The 17,133-nt window shown below is 38.8% G+C and overlaps 1 protein-coding gene across 3 annotated transcripts in view; it reads left to right on the top strand.

Annotated features, from left to right (window-relative positions):
• The window catches only part of PAPSS1 (3'-phosphoadenosine 5'-phosphosulfate synthase 1), a 104,960-nt gene extending 88,421 nt beyond the window's left edge, over window positions 1–16,539 (top strand). For all 3 annotated transcript variants that reach the window (XM_058721718.1, XM_058721717.1, XM_058721719.1), the window contains exons 11-12: window positions 1,141–1,370; window positions 15,805–16,539. In XM_058721718.1, coding sequence (XP_058577701.1) covers window positions 1,141–1,370; window positions 15,805–15,943 — 369 coding nt within the window. In that variant the 3' untranslated portion in view covers window positions 15,944–16,539. The remainder of the gene's footprint in view (window positions 1–1,140; window positions 1,371–15,804) is intronic.
• The last annotated feature ends 594 nt before the right edge of the window (window positions 16,540–17,133 follow it).

Here is a 17,133-nt window from a genome sequence, read left to right on the forward strand (position 1 = left end):
TTAAAAACCTATTCAAGTGTAACAAAGAAGAGTGTGTACCTTACAAGCTCTGAATTTGGAATATACAGCTCAGTGACTATAGTTGATAATACTATACTGTATATATGAAATTTGATGAGAGTATATCTTAATTGTTTTCATCACACACACACTCCGAGGTGATAGATGTGTCCATTAACTTGGTTGTGGTCAGTATTTGGCAGTATATATGTATATCAAATCATGTTGAATGCTTTAAATATATACCATTTTATTTGTCAATTATACTCAGTAAAACTGGGAAAAAAAATTATCATTATCCCAGAAGCCCCTTCCAGTTTCTTCCCTCGAAGGTTCAACCGCTACCCTGACTTGCAATAGATTAGGTTTTAAACTATATATAAATGGCAGGTAGTGGTTTTTAAAATCGTACATGTATATGCATATACATTTACTTGTTTCTTAAGTCAAAAATATCTATAAATACATGTACATAAACGTCTGTACACATTCATGCTTTTAGATTTTGCGGGGAGGGCTTGCCAATTTTGTTTCTGGCTTCCCAAGATGACAATATTTAAATTTGTTGAGTTTCCTGCTGTTACTGATTGTATAAGTAGTCCAAGTCCTCCCCAACTTATGATGGTGTTATGTCCTGAAAAACCCATAAGTTGAAAATACCATTAAGTCAAAAATGCAATTAATACACCTAACCTACTGAACATCCTAGGTTAGCCCATCCTACTTTAAATGTGCTCAGAACACTTACATGAGCACAGTTGGGCAAAATCATCTAACACAGAGCCTATTTTATAATGAAGTGTTGACTCTCTCATATAATTTATTGAATGCTATACTGAAAGTGAAAAACAGAATGGTTCTATGGGTACAGGTAAGTGTGTGGGTTGATTGCATGGCCTACTGGTGGCTGGTGAGCCCAGCATCTTGAGAGATAATCCTACTGCCTATCGCCAGCCTGGGGAAAGATCAGAATTCAAAGTTAAAGGTGTGGTTTCTACTGCATGCATATTACTTTTGAACCATCATAAAGTCAGGGACTGTAAGTTTGGGACCATCTGTATGCACACATTTATTACCCATTTACTACTTCTAAGTATGGGCATAAAAGCATAGTTTCAAGTATGAAAACTTTTATTCTAGGTCCAGTGGCATTGCAGAGCACGGATGGTTGCAGGAGCCAATTTTTACATTGTTGGACGAGACCCTGCTGGCATGCCTCATCCAGAAACAGGGAAGGATCTTTATGAGCCAACTCATGGTGCCAAAGTGCTGACAATGGCCCCTGGGCTCATCACCTTGGAAATAGTTCCCTTTCGAGTTGCAGCCTACAACAAGAAAAAGAAGCGTATGGACTACTATGACTCTGAACAGTAAGTTTTATTGTCACAAATCTATGAAACGCCTTGTGCTCTAAGCTGCTCCCAGGGCTTTAAAGTATTGTCTCAGTTTTATAATAACTTCACTTTGTTGTACAAACTTTGTTGTACACATTTCAGAGAAAGGCCAAACCAAGGAAACTAATTTCTCAGTATTCCAGCAGTTAGAAGTAGAAGTAAAAATTGAATCTGGTTTCATGCTTCCTGGTTCATATATAAATGGCATGTAGTGGTTCAGCTTTTTTGTTGTAGAGTGCATAAGGTCAGTATTGACATGACTATTTCTGCCATATCTACTGTATGTTATGGAGCATGTAGTAGAGATGATTACTCTGGTAAGCCCCAAAAATCTTAGCATTGAGAGAATTTAATAACTATGCAATCACTTATGTGATAGGCACTGTCCTAATTGCTTTATAGGCATTAAACTAATCCCTACAACAATCCTATGGTGCTATTATCCCGATTTTATAAATTAGTAGTAAGCTGAGGCATACAAAGTTCGAATAACTTTTATAAGGCCCAGAGCAATAAATGGCAGCCCAGCAGTTGAACCCAAGCAGTGTGACTACAGAGCCTTTGCTCTTGACCACGAAGAGTGTAACTTCTTTCTTCAAAGATCTTAGGAGGAGCAAAACACTAACAAGCTTTTAGTACAAATTATTGGTAGTGTTGAACATGTATCTGTGTCCCTTTAATGAAAAATTGTATTAATTTTTATTTATATATAATAACAATTGTTAGTACATTCTAAATTTATTTTTAAACATTTATTTATTTTTGAGAGAGAGCACAAGTGAGGGAGGGACAGAGAGAGAGGGAGACACAGAATTCGAAGCAGGCTGCAGGCTCTGAACTGTCAGCATAGACCCTGACATGGGGCTCGAACCCACAAACCATGAGATCATGACCTGAGCCGAAGTCGGATGCTGAACTGACGGAGTCACCCAGGTGCCCCAATTGTTAGTACATTCTAAATTTAGAGTGACACGTTAGGGCTCTAGAATAGGAAGTTACGGGTTCTAGCTCTTTCTTTGCTGTGTGACTAGTCTTGTTTCTTCATCTCTAAAGTGGTGGCGGTAGATGAGTTGATTCCATCTTAGTTCAAAATCTGTAGTTCTTTCCATGATCTGTAGCATCTAGTTATTTTTACATTTTTAGCAGATACTTGTTTTGTTGATTGATGCTTTTTTAGTACAAATTACAATTCATGTGCAGCAAGTAGAATGGAGAAGTACTTTTTTATTTGTTTTCTTACATTATCTCTACTGATAGGTACTAATTGAAAATTGTCCATGGTCTAATAACCTTTAATCTGAGAGTGCTCATCCTTTTTTCCATGATACTTTATAGTTAATTCTGTGTTCAGGAACAGAGAACCCTGATCCTCACCCTGTGTCCTCATTTGGTGTAGCCCATTTTGTAATAATGGGGATGGACAAGAAAGAAAAAGAAACCTTTTAAAGATCAAAACATTCTCTTGTCTCTGAAAGTGACATGAAGTTTGGTGTCATTTAATTTCTTTGTGATAAATGGTAAATTGGGTAAAGAAATACTGCTATTTACAGTAGAGTTTGAGAGGTTTATTGGCTTTTCACTTAAGGCATGAATACTGCTGGAGAAAAAAATGCATAATTTTAGATGATAGGCTTTTCTGAGTGATGAACTGGAGCTAAAATGCAGGAAAATTTTATGAGTCAGTGAACAGAAAGGGCTTATATAACTGATACAGGCAAGTGTAAAAGAACTCCTAAGTACACTTTGGTGCCTAGGTGTGGAATTCAAGACAGGAGCTATTCTAGACTATTATTCTGAAAATCTGAAATGTGGTCCAGATTCTAGTATACTTCTGAACCAAACCAAGAGAAGAATTTGTAATAATCCAGACCATTTTTACTTTTATAAAAGATCAGGATTTGCCAACACATAGAAATAGTTTTAAATCGTGGCATGTTTTGTTTTGTTTTGGCCTAAAAATATATAGGCCTGTGTATGTTGTTTGTATGTCTATTTATATATGTATGCATGTGTACATACACTTACATAATGTATGTGCACACAGAGCAATGTCACTGTCTCACAAACAGGGCATCTATAAGAGGGGTGTGCTGAGAGTCGCAAATGGGCCTTTCTCTTCCAAAGGGATGCCTCAGAAGCTTTAACAAGAGAATTTTAAGTAAAGGGGCACCTGGGTGGCTCAGTCGGTTAAGCATTCGACTCTTGATTTCGGCTCAGGTCATGATCTCATGGTTTGTGGGTTCTAGCCCCACATCAGGCTCTGTGCTGGCAAAAAAATTTAAAAAAAGAATTAAAAAAATAAAAACAATTTGAGTAAACCTTGAACTATATTGCCACAAAAGGTGATTGAAACTGAAAATATAAATTAAATGTTAAGGAAAGTAAAAAGTTTCCAATACAGTCGTGTCTTTTTGTGGTTAAAATTATCTAGTGCCTCCATTAGAGATTCTAATTTACTTATTTTGGGGAGAGGCCTACACCCCAGCAATTCTTTTGTAAGCTCCCCAGCTGCAGACCCTTCAGTGTGACTCATGGAGGGTAGCATTGCTTTCTACATATTTGTAAAACATACAGTGTCAGAGACAGAATGCTGGGCTGGGAAACCCTTTACTTCTGATCCAGCATGCAGTTGTTTGTTCAGTTTGTGTACAAGATGTTATGAACATAATCTTGTTCTGAAAGTAACAGTCACTTACAGAGTGAGGAGAGAGAAATAGAATCGTTCTGCCCGTGGCCACATGGTTAAAACTTAGGTGAGTTTCCATGTCCGTGAGTTAAGGAAACAAAACTAAATAGAGTTGGGCTTTTCTTTTTCACTTCTCCTTTACTGATGTTTCATTACTGTGGTTTCTTTGCATGCATGATCAGGTGATTTAATCACCCGCAGGACCTAGAACCCATCTGTATGTAGTTGACAGACGTGCTGGGGGAAGCCCTTGATAACTTTCACGTTTTGTTAAATCTGTGTAGTATTGCTTTAAGTCTCTCTTTTAATCATTCAAAAGCTAAATAATTACATCAGTTCTCATAAGATTTTCCAGTGATGAATTCTATATTAGTTGCATGAGTGGCTCATTTTCTTGGAATTTTTTTGAGTTTACTAAATCTTAATAAATTGTAACTTGGGAAGCCTTAAAACTGCCTTAGTTTTCTGATTTTTTATATTTGTGTTCACATATAATTAAGTTGATGGGAACATGTTGGAAAGTGATTAAAATTTTGTGGAAAGGCGATAGTCTTTGATGTAGTGAGAAAACACAGTTATTAATTATGCACATATGAGGTTGTCTTATGTTTGATTAATGGATGTTATTCAATGCCAGCTTTTATGTAATTAATGATTTTGCAGCTTTTGATTTAATTAAATACTAGTGTAAGACAAGGCTTAGGGAGAACAAAAACAAACTTTATGAAGATTTCAAGTAAGATATTGATAGGAATTATGATAAAAATCATCTGTTTATACTTAGGAAGCTCAAGTAGGCTCGTATTTGCTATAATAGTGACTCAAGGAAATTTAGTTTTAGGACTACAAGACTGAACTCCGTTCTTTCAGATATTACAAACTTTTAGAATTCTCAGTTATTTGTAATGTTTTCTCCTTTATGCAGATCTTCTTAGTATTTGGGTAAAAAAATTCAAAGTTATGGTTCAGATTATTGAAATGGCAACTTAACAAAAAGAGCACACATGAGTGAGAGTGCCTTGTGGAAATGGGTATATGAAGGGACAGGTGGATGAAAATGTTCCAGTCTGGTTATTTCCACATTATCAGTAGAGTGCTTTCATAGCTTTAATGTTGAAGTTGATATTAATTCACATACTGTTAGTGTCATTTAAAAAATACTCTAATTATAGACACTTTTTCATATAGCTTTCCCTTCTTTTATGTGCTTTCCACAGGAAAGCTCATCTTTTCTAGTGGTTTCTGTGCAATGACTTTTAAAGCTATACTTCATTATTTCCAAGTTGCTAATTGTGTTAGTTTTCTAGTGCTAACACATGACTACAAATTTAGTGGCTTAAAACAATCCTTACTGTCTCACAGTTTTTTGGGTCGGAAGTCTGGGTGGACTGCATTGGATTCTCTGCCCAGGCTGGGCTCTCATTTGAAAGTTCTGGAAAGAATCCATTTCCAAGGTGACCCTTGTTGGCAGAATTCAGTTCCTTGCAGTTGTGGGGCTGAGATCCCCATTTTCTTGCTGGCTGTTGGCTAAGGATTGCTCTCTGATCCTAGAAGCCATTTTAGATCCTTTCTTCTAGACACCTCCATCCCACCAACAGAATCTCCTTCATGGTGAATCCTTCTCCCACTCCAAATCTCCCTGACTTTCCTTCTATTATTTGAGAAAAGTCTTTGCTTTTAAAGGGCTCCAGTAATTTAGGTTAGACCCAGGTAATTTCACTATTTTGCCATACAAATGACCTATAGTGGTAGTAACATTATTTGTCTTCATTCTTTCATAGACCCCTCTTTTGCAGACATTCTAGAGAAGTGAGAAAGTTAAGTTTTCTAGAAGTAAAATAAAAGTAACTTTTTTCTCTGGAGGTTAATATTAGGAATAATAGATAGGACATCCTAAGGAGATGTTGTGGTATTTTCATTATAAAACCCAGTAGTACTCCTGTCCCGCCTTTTTAAATCAGTTACAACATCTGAAAGAGAGAAGACATTGGTGCGGGGGAGGGTAACCAATATAAAGGTCCCAATCACAACTCTATTGTGCTGGAATAGACTATATGGAAGACTTATTTTTTTAATGCCAAGGACGCCAAAGAAGCGTTGAACCAAAGAAGGCCAAAAATCTGCTCCTTCCCTCCACCTCAGAGCCCTGACCAGTTTTGACTACTCGTATGAGATAAACGGACATATGTGATAGGGGAAAAGTAGAAAGAGCAAATGAGACAGTTCTTGGGAAAGAGTTCCCACAGAGCTTAGGGGAGAATAATCTGGGTCTCCCCAGAGAGCAATCCAAGGTGATCTTAACACTCCAGCCTGGTAGAAGGAAAATAGGCCTTAGTCATACACCTTTGTTCCTAGAAAGTTCCTTCTTTCTGGGTGAGTGGGGTACCCTGATTTTGATGCAATTTGGGGTAACAGATGAATAGGATGCATTCTCCCAGTGGTCAACCAATAAAATCATTATGGAAACATTTAAAAGAAAAATAACACTCAGGCAGTCACCTATTTTATGTGTGTGCTTTGAGTTTTATTCTTTTTTCTGTACGTTGATTTAACATAGTTGAGTTTATAATAGGTTTTTTTTTTTACCCTGCTTTTAATTATTTACTTTTCATGAGCATCTTTCCATGTTAAGCTCATGTAAGCATGTATTTATTGTAAGCTATCTGTATACATTCTATTGTTCGTTCTGATACCGTACCGTGCCACAAGTCCCGATGGTGTGTGTGCAGCACAGGGCTGAGTGAGGAAGCTTGGGAAGGTTCCCTCCGTGCTGTGGAACAAGACTGGCTGAGAGGCTTCCTCACACAACTTGTGTCCTTAGGTATCACTGAGGTCAGGTAGCATCTGCTTGTCATATCTGGTCCCACCCCTTCTACCCCGTTGTCTCGCACACATGGAGCAGAGTTTTTCCATATCTGTACTTTCAAATGCTGCTCTACTGAGACCTGGTCGTGATCTCCCCTCAGACTGTGGAGCTGTGCCATGTTGTCACTGGTCTTACTGCAAAGAGTTCCAGGAGAAAAGAGCCACAAATCATCATGTCTGATGTCTTGATTTTTTGTTTTCTCTCTGCTTTGCTTTTTTCCCGTGACTTTTGGGGTCTCCTCATTTTTCTTATGCTTTCTGCCCTTTTGGGGTACAACTGGGATTTACTTAGTATAACAATATCAAATCAATTTCTTTCTTAACAACATGCCATTTAGCAGACAGGCTTTCTCAACCTTGACATTATTGACATTGGGACCAGATAATTGGTTGGGAAGGGGATGCCATCCGGGGCATTCTAGAATGTGTGCCCTGGGGAGGAGGAAGTGAGGTTGCAAAATCACCTGTCTTGAGAATCACAGGTTTGTAACAATATTGGCATGTTTAGGTACTTATTTTCTTTTTAATTATTTTGTGATTAGTCACAAGTCAAAAATAAGGGTTTGTTTTTGTTTTTGTTTTTTACTCCAGAGACTTCTTTTTACTTTTGTATTTGGAGCTGATCTAGATGTTTTGAGAGTAACAGATATCCTGGTTTCTAAGTAAATGAGGATACTCACATGTTTCTTAAAAGTAGAAAGCAAATAACAAGATGAAGAAATCCTGGTGAAAGATATAAAGGAAATGATTTAATGTAGTCAAAGCAGTGTCCTTGCCATCTAGCAGTGTCCTGGGTTTACCTAATTTTCTGGTTAACTCATGGATGCTTAAGCTGCTTGAGTTACTAATTTTGAAAACCCTTTGAAAATGTATTATTTCGGTCTCTATAACCTACTGCAACTAAACAGGCTGTATACAGAGAGCAGCACTCAGGGACATCAGCGTGTGCTCAGAAGAGGTCACTACAGTCTGCTGAGAGGAAGTTTTCATACAATGGGATTTCAGCCATGTACCTCATACCAGACAATTTTATTTGGATGATGGGCACCTGAGAGCTTCTGAGTTTAGCTTTCAAAAAATTGAGATCCACCATCCACTCTTGAGTAATCAGAGGCTTCTTTCAGAACCAGGTGAAAGTTGATATGCTCTTTCCCAGCACAGAAGCCCCATTTTGGCCATTAAGGTATTTATGGATCCTTTTGAAACCTGTCCATTGGCACTCAGTTCAAAACCTCTGTTTGTCTACACTGTGGTAGATTATAGTCTTCATGACCCTTTTTGGTAAAGAAAATTGACTTGACTGCAGTGCACTTCAGGACGGTCCTTGAAATTTGTTGGTTTTTTTTAATGTTTATTTTTGAGAGAAAGCGTGTACGAGAGTGGGGGAAGGACAGAGAGGGAGGGAGACAGAGGATCTGAAGTGAGCTCTGTGCTGAGAGGGAGAACCTGACACAGGGCTTGAACTCATAGCTGTGAGATCATGACCTGAGCCCATGTCAAGATGCTTAACCAACTGAGCCACCCAGGCACCCCTAGAAATTTGTTACCTGTCTGAGTGTTTGATAGGAACTGTTCTCTAGCTTTTACTTAAAAGATTGGGGTGTTGGGAGGGAAGTATGATGAATTAAGGATTTTGGTTAGGTAGGTTCTAGATAGTTGAATTTTTTGTGTATTTCAGTTGGTCGTGGGTTTGAAACTAAACATTGTTAAATTTGTCATGTACATTGCCAGCCAGTAGTTTTTTTGGTTCTGAGAAAGAAATCCATAAATAACTGTTTATCTGGTTTTGGAGAGATGACTTTTTGACCTCACGCCTAAGAATTTTTAGTTTTGATCTACATAGTGTCATATATGAGCTTCTTTCAAGTTGGATGAAAAGTTAGACCCCAAATAGTTCATTTGATTCACTTAGAAGTTACCACTATGATTTTTAGTTCTATCAGAGAAGAAATTCCCCTTTGCTCCTCTGCTTGCTTATCATCTAGTTACCTTTTTTTTTTTTACAAAGCCCATGCTAATTGAATAACGAACCCTCAAAAGGTACACTTGATGGGCCATCTGTTGACCCCAGCTCTTGTCCATTTGAACAACTCATGCTGCTGGTGGCTCTGATGACCACATATGTGGACTAAGAGACAGCAGATGGTTGTAAAGATTTAAAATCTTCAACAAGTGGCCAAGAGTCATTGTACTTCGGAGTTAGTCAAGATGCTGGCCACATGTAGTTAGTATATCCCACGTGGGACAGGATGCTGGTCCACAGGGTCCCCGCATAGCTTGCTAGATGGCGTGTTTTTCCTTCTCCCTGCCATTCCATCCCTTTTCTTTCTTTAAGAGGTGTGGACTGTAAGAAGCTATGACCAAGTGGTTTTGAGAAGGAAAAAAAAAAATCAAACATAGTTGTGTGTGTGTGTGTTGTTGTTGTTGTTGTTGTTGTTTTTCCAGGCACCATGGGAGATTGGTTAACTAGTGTAATTAGATGGCTTATTAGAATTGCTTTGAGTGAAAGCCCTCAGGGTCATTTATTTGGTAGCCTTTCTGTTGTGGCAGATTCCTGATTACTCCCAGGTAAAGTTGAGAGCTAAATTTAGATTATTCCCCAAATGCCTGAGTTTTTACTTGACTCAGTTATTTCTGTAAGATCATGTCTAATTAAAGATGAATTGTGAAAAATATGATTTGATTCTAGATAATGTGACTCTTGTACGAAGTCCTTGCACCTGACTTCTTATAAAAAGTAAAATCCTTATGTGACAGTACAAGTATGAGGCAGAGGAAAATAAATGTGTTTTCTGTAGCCAGGGTGGAGTGGAACCGCCACCATGTGGGAACAGAAACTCCCATTTCATGTGATGAAGAAATGCTTGTGGCATGCGGGGCAGATGGAGTGTGAAATAGAGTCAGGAAAAGAGGTACCCAGGGACCTTGGTTTTAAAATGCAATTTCAGAAAGAATGCAAGCAGACTTCTGGATTCCAGACAGTTTGGCATTCTAGGGGAAAGAAAGGGCTGTAATTGGTCTGGCGTTTTTCCTTTAATCAAATAGTCAAGACAGTCATCCAGAAAGCTGTGCTCTCACTTCGTTCTCATTGCCATCACGAGCAAGCACTTTATGCATGGGACACAAGCTTTCCTTTGTTGAAATCAAAGTTTAAGATTTACATGGCCATAAATCTCCAGGGTCATAATTTTCCTTAGTGAAGCTTATATAGGGAGCTGATCAGTGAACCTTCTGAGGACCTGCAACATTCAACCAGTGTTTTGTTGGGTAGATTCTAGCTAAACTAACTGATTTTACATCAGATTGGAGTGAGGATGTTTAGATACAATTGGAAAGCTCTCTGGACCCCTCCACCCTCTTGGCTTCCTCTCTGACCTCAGGTGGAACCTGGCTGGCCTGGAGAGAAAGTCCGTAGTGTTGATGGATTCTGTTATTAATCCATTCCCACACAGCTTCTTGTTCTCCTTGAGGGCAGTCTCAACGTCTTTATTGAGAAGGTTGGGAGTGTGTTGCATTAACTGCCTCGTCTTTTTCTCACCCCAAACCATCCCTGTTTCTACCTTCCTTCACTCCTGCTGCTCCTCCGTGTCAAAGCCCCACTTCTGTGTTCTTCATGTCAGACTTTTCTTCTTCATGTTTCATTTTTCTCCTGGCTTTCATCTTCCTTCCTTTTCTCAGTCTTGCCGTTTATTTTCTTCCACCTATACACTTGCTGAAACCTCCCATTTCCTTTAAACAAAAAAAAATCTCATCTCTTTTTCCACTCTGTATCTCTGCCAGTTTACCACCACATCTCTTTCCTTCGCCATCTACTAAAACTCTTCAGTTAAGAAGATTTAAATTCCAATTTGTAAATCCAGTAGTTATTTTTTTCCCCTCATGGTCCTTTTCTCAGCCTCTCTGTGGCCTTAACACATTAGGATTTCTCTTCTCCTGTGACCTCCAGATCATCTTGCTTTTCTTCCTACTCCTTTGACAAATGCTTTTCCTTTTGCTGAGTCATCTTTTTTTGGAGAACTTACCTGTTTTCTCTAACACAGTCTTCATTTTAGTGTTGGTAAATTTACAAATTATGTTTCTAACCCCAACCTTACTGAATTTTTTGGAATCTTTTCTCCCACTCTTGCTTCTTGTCTAGGCCCATCTCACATGCAGTCAATTTCTTTTCTCCCCTCAGGTTGTCATGTGTATGAGAGAAAGGGGTTGGCTTATTTCCCTGTGGTAACCAGCCCATCTGCATGGGCCAGTTTATTATAGTAGATCTGACTTGTCTGACACATTGAACAGATGATAGAAGTGAGAGAGACCCCTAAGTTTAAACTAGTTTGAATCCATCTTTTAAGCAATGTCTGTTAGCCTTTCATTTTTATTGATCATCTCTGAAAATTTATATAGACATTTAAAATATGTTTTACCTAAGCAGATGAGAGCTGTTTATATATTGAGTTGATTGCATAGGTATATCTTCCTGTCTTTCTTGTAGTTGAGGGAATAGGTAGAGCACACAGGGTGACTAGGGGAAGATGTTGCATGCCTGAATTCAAGTAGTGCCTTTCTGCCTAATAGTTAGAGATGCTTTTCCTATGACTGATGAAATGAGTCACACTATTTTGAATGGTTGTTTTTTTTTTTTTGTTTTTTTTTTTAATGTTTATTTTTGAGAGTGAGAGAGAGAGATAGAATGTGATTGGGCAAGAGGTAGAGAAGGAGATACAGGATCCGAAGCAGGCTCCAGGCTCTGGGCTGTCAGCACAGAGCACGATGCAGGGCTCAAACTCACGGACCGCGAGATCATGACCTGAGCCGAAGTCAGACACTCAACCGACTGAGCCACCCAGATGCCTGAGTCATACTATTTTGTATTGATGTCCTATATGTATAATATTCCACAATAAAATTCTTAGATATGTTTCAAAGGGGGTTGGGGCAATCACTAAAGTCTGAGTATCTCACTCTGGAGTTGGAAAGGCCAGAACTGGGGCCAGCAGCAAATCCTAAGAGGTAAAACTAGATTCAGGACCAAGAGTCATGTTGATCTTAGGAACTAACAATTGTGATCAGGCATAGAGCCAGGCCAAATGAAAGAGGTGCACAGAGCCTGGTGGTGATAAAACCAGTTCCAAGGTTTAGAAGCCCAGTGAGCAGTGGGGTCATTGAGCACGCAGACAGAATCAGAAAAGCAGGAGAGACCAGAAACCAATGCACAGTTTGGATCATGAGGAAATCACAGTATTTCTTTCTTGGTCTGGAGTCCACAATCTGAGGGCTCATAGACAGACAGTGAGCCAGGATAGGAAGGTGTATGTGGGTTCCCCTGCCTGAAGTGGAGGTGAGCAAGGTCAGAGAGAAGGTAGATGTGCAGATGATTATGGAAGAGATCGTTGTGAAAGTTATGGAGAACTTTCTAGTGGGAACAACTAGATAAAAGGGAATATACAAGTAGCTTAAATTAACCACAGCAATCAGAAATCCCACATTTCCCTTTTTTTTGCCAGAAGATGAAGAGTAGTGACTCATTTAAGACCAGATATGCACCGTTCTATATTGAACCAGTAAAATTTTTCTATGCATACACTTTTGCATTCTTTTATATTTCACCAAATATTTATTGAGTTCCTAATTAGAAATAGTTTTGAATGTGTTCTGTGTAGCTAGCACCATCCAGATACACTCTTTACTGATAATGCCTGGTACATAAGTGAGTTAATAGCCATTATAACTACTTTGAGACCAGTATAGGAAGCATAATGGTATAGCAGGACCTTATTTATCTGCTTTCATCAGGGGCAGTATTTGAGGTTTCAGGTTAATTTAAGGTTAAATTTTAAAAAATTACTTAAAATCAAATGGCTGGAGATTATTTTATATAAACTTTTAACTCGTTATAAAATTATTGATATTTGATATTTTTTGATTTTGATAATTGATAAAAATCATTTTTAGAAAACTACAGAAAACATGAGCAAAATTAATAGCACTGTGGTAATACTGTATGGAGATAACCACTGTAACATTTGGGTAGGGGCGCCTGGGTGGTTCAGTTGGTTGAACTTTAGACTCTTGATTTCAGTTCAGGTCGTGATCCCAGGGTCATGGGATTAAGTTCTGCGTTGGGCTGTGCACTGAGCATGGAACCTACTTAAGATATTCTCTCCCTCCTTCCCTCCCTCTCTCGCTCCCCCTCCCTCGTTCTCCCTCCCTCTGTCTTCCCCCCTTCCCCTCTGCTCCACTCCTCTGCTGGAGCTCTCTTTCTCTGTCTCTCTCTCCAAAACAAAACAGTTTGCATATATTTCTCCTTCCTTTGTTCCTTTGTTCCTTCCCTCCTTCCCCCCTTTGAGAGAGAGAGCAAGAGCTTGAATGGGGAAGGGGCAGAGGAAGAGGGAGAAAGAGAATCGGAAGCAGCCTCCACACTCAGTGCAGAGCCAAACACAGGACTCAAGCTCACAGCTGAGATCATGACCTGAGCTGAAATCAACAGTTGGACAGCTTATGGAGCCACCCAGGCGCCCCTTGGGTATATTTGTTAATAGCCTTCTCTCCACACCCTCTGTATTTTTAACAGAATTGTAGTTGTATTGCATAGAAAGTTTTGTGTCCTGATTCTTTTACTCGGGGCTAAACCATAATTTATTTAGAAACTTTAACCTTCAGGTCATTTACAGTATTTTACTATCCTAAAACAACTTCCACTTAGCTATCTTTATGCATAACATAAAGATGTTGTGCATAGATGTTGTGTGCATCTGATTTTTTCCTTAACATAGGTTCCTAGAAGTGTAATTATTAGTTAGAAAATATACTTGGCATCTCTCTAGAAGCACGTGGCAGTTTATGATTTATGTTCCACAAATAATGAAGTGGGAGGGAACATACAGCTGTTAGCTAGGAGCAAACATAGCCTGTGATCTGGTGACCTGAGTGATCCAGAGCTCTTGCTGGGTCCTGGTCTGCTATCTAGGTTGGTTCTTTTTGTTTGGGGGAAGAGGATAAAATTACTAGTGGACAGTCTGTGCCATAGCCATACATGCTCAGTGCTTAATGGTTTAAGGGCCTTTGTGTGTTTTTGAATATAAGAAGATGAGAAAAACCAACAATACTTTGGTGGTATCAGTGGAAGAGTATCATTTATTGCTACTTACCTGTTTTTGCTATTAAAAAATTAGTCTTCTTTTATTTTATTTTTTTTTTTTTTATTTTTTTTTTTTTTAATTTATTTTTGGGACAGAGAGAGACAGAGCATGAACGGGGAAGGGGCAGAGAGAGAGGGAGACACAGAATCGGAAACAGGCTCCAGGCTCTGAGCCATCAGCCCAGAGCCTGACGCGGGGCTCGAACTCACGGACCGCGAGATCGTGACCTGGCTGAAGTCGGACGCTTAACCGACTGCGCCACCCAGGCGCCCCAAAAAATTAGTCTTCTTTTAATGTTCCAGTATACATTTAACCTTTCAGAGTCAGACTTCCTAAAGAGTTTTCTGCCTGCATAACTAAATTGGATTTAATGGGTTTTTTTGTTTGTTTTTCATTTTTTTTTAATGTTTTATTTATTTTTAAGACAGAGAGAGATAGAGCACGAGTGGGGATGGGGCAGAGAGAGGAAGACACAGAATCTGAAGCAGGCTCCCGGCTCCGAGCTGTCAGCACAGAGCCCGACGCGGGGCTCAAACTCACGAACTGTGAGATCATGACCTGGGCCGAAGTCGGACATTCAACCGACTGAACCACCCGGGTGCCCCTGTTTGTTTGTTTTTAATTTCTAGTTCTAAATTAGTAGTTCCCATGGGCTGAGGAAGAGGAAGTGAGGGAGGGAGATGGGTATGGCTATAAAAGGACACCCCAAGGGATCTTCAAGGTTTTGGAACTGTTAATGCATCTTGACTGTGGTGGATACGTGAACCTACATATGTGATAAAATTGACAGAACTAGGGGTGCCTGGGTGCCTCAGTTGGTTGAGCATCCAACTTTGGCTCAAGTCATGATCTCACAGTCCGTGAGTTCAAGCTCCGTGTCAGGCTCTGTACTGACAGCTTGGAGCCTGGAGCTTGCTTCGGATTCTGTGTCTCCCCCTCTCTCTGCCCCTCCCCTGCTCATGCTCTGTCTGTCTCTCTCTCAAAAATAAATAAAGACATTAAAAAAAATTTTTTTAATTGTACAGAACTAAATACACAGAGAATTGAGTACAAGTAAAACTGGGGAAATCTGAATAAGATTGGTAAATTGTATTCATACTGATAACCTGATTGTGATATTATGCTATAGTTTGGCAAGATGCTACCATTGGGGAAAACTGGATAAAGGATAGATGAGAGCTTGCTGTATTATATCTTACAATTACATGTGAATCTACAGTTATCTCAGTAAATATTTCAATTAAAATTTGTTTCCTAGTTCTTAAAATGGGTATTTTGATAGTATGGTGGTTTTTGTTCAATGACAGATTTGAAATCAGATTGAGCATTCATTTACAAGTACAGTACTATGTTTTATCCAGATCTTTTTGTTTCCATTAAGCTTATCTACCATGAAGAGAAGAAGAAATGCTTTTTAAAATTTCACTGTCACTGGGGCGCCTGGGTGGTTCATCAGTTGAGAGTCTGACTTTTTGGCTCAGGTCATTCTTGAGGTTTGTGGGTTCAAGCCCTGTGTTGGGCTCTGCGCTGACAGCTCAGAGACTGGAGCCTGCTTTGGATTCTCTCTCTCTCTGCCCTTCCCCTGCTTACACTGTCTCCCTCACTCTCAAAAAAATTAAATAAACATGAAAAAAAAATTTTTAAGTTTCACTATCCCTAAGATTCTAGAAATGGGATGTAATTTCTTTCTTTCTTAATTTTTTTTTTTTTTTTTTTTTTCCTGTTTCAGCCATGAAGACTTTGAATTTATCTCAGGAACACGAATGCGCAAACTTGCCCGAGAAGGCCAGAAACCTCCGGAAGGCTTTATGGCTCCCAAAGCCTGGACTGTGCTGATGGAATACTACAAATCCTTGGAGAAAGCTTAAGCTGTTGACCCTGTCACTCTACCTTTGACACTTAACTGAGTAATGAGGGGACCACGTAGTTCCTGTTGGCATTTCTTTGTGGTGGTGTCTGTCTGGACACGCTTCCTCAACACAGACCACTTTCCTTAACTAGAGTCAGTTTTGGTCTGCCTTACGAGTTTTGTTTTGAACTAGTGTAATACATTGCTGGTTTTAATGTATCTTTTCCACTTATTATAGTTAATATTCTTACAGTGCAATTTTAAAATCTTGTCTTTTTATATTATATTTATGCTTCTGTCTTATGAGTTTTTCAAGCTGTTACATTAGTTGTAACCAATAGTATACACATTGAATCTCATTTTTCATCCCTTGGAAAAAGAAAAAGTCCACTAAACAATAAACTTGGCTAGACTTCGTTTGGGGAATTTTACAAGACATCTGTAGCAATTAGGTTTTCTTTTTCTACATTGAAAAATATAAAGTGCTTCCTTCCTTCCTTCCTTCCAGGAAGCTATTGATCTCTTAGCTGTTATAATCTATTCTTATGATCTGTGTAAGCCCTGAATGAACTTTCGATATATTCAATAACATTAAACTTTTTGGCTTCTTATTTATATGATATTTTTTGTTTTTTTTACACTTAACCTTTCCTTCTTGTGAAAAGTTTCTGATGGAGGAGGGAAAATACAGGCATCTTTCCATTCCTTGAATCTAATAATTAGCTCCTGTTTTTCATAGTGAATTTTTAAATGGAAAAATGATAATGCATCCTGTCCAAAAATTCAACCAGATTCCCCAAATATCTCTAATATTCTTAAACACCCTAAGGTGGTGGTACTAGCCATAGAGCTAGGGAGATGATGGTCCATTTGGGGAGGGGGCATCGTATCCAGTTTGCTTTTGTAGGATATCCTCAAGTAGACTATTCAAGTGGAGATGTTTATTTAGGAGCTGGATATACAATTTTGGTTGAGATGCCAGCATTTTTGATTTGCAAGCATACTTTCTGTGAAATAATCATGATCTACTCTTTAAAAATTTAGCATCAAAATGAGATGGCAGAGTATACATGGAGATAGTGTATTGTCATTAAGGTAAATGAGAATAAAATATCACTAGGCAAAGAGATAGAAGGAAAAATGCAAAAATAGTAAAATTGGATTATGGAGGGAATCAGTGAGAAAGTTGGTAAATAGAAAAAAATGGAG

The sequence above is a fragment of the Neofelis nebulosa genome, chromosome 3, assembly GCF_028018385.1.
Source record: "Neofelis nebulosa isolate mNeoNeb1 chromosome 3, mNeoNeb1.pri, whole genome shotgun sequence".
In the NCBI taxonomy this organism is placed as follows: domain Eukaryota; kingdom Metazoa; phylum Chordata; class Mammalia; order Carnivora; family Felidae; genus Neofelis; species Neofelis nebulosa.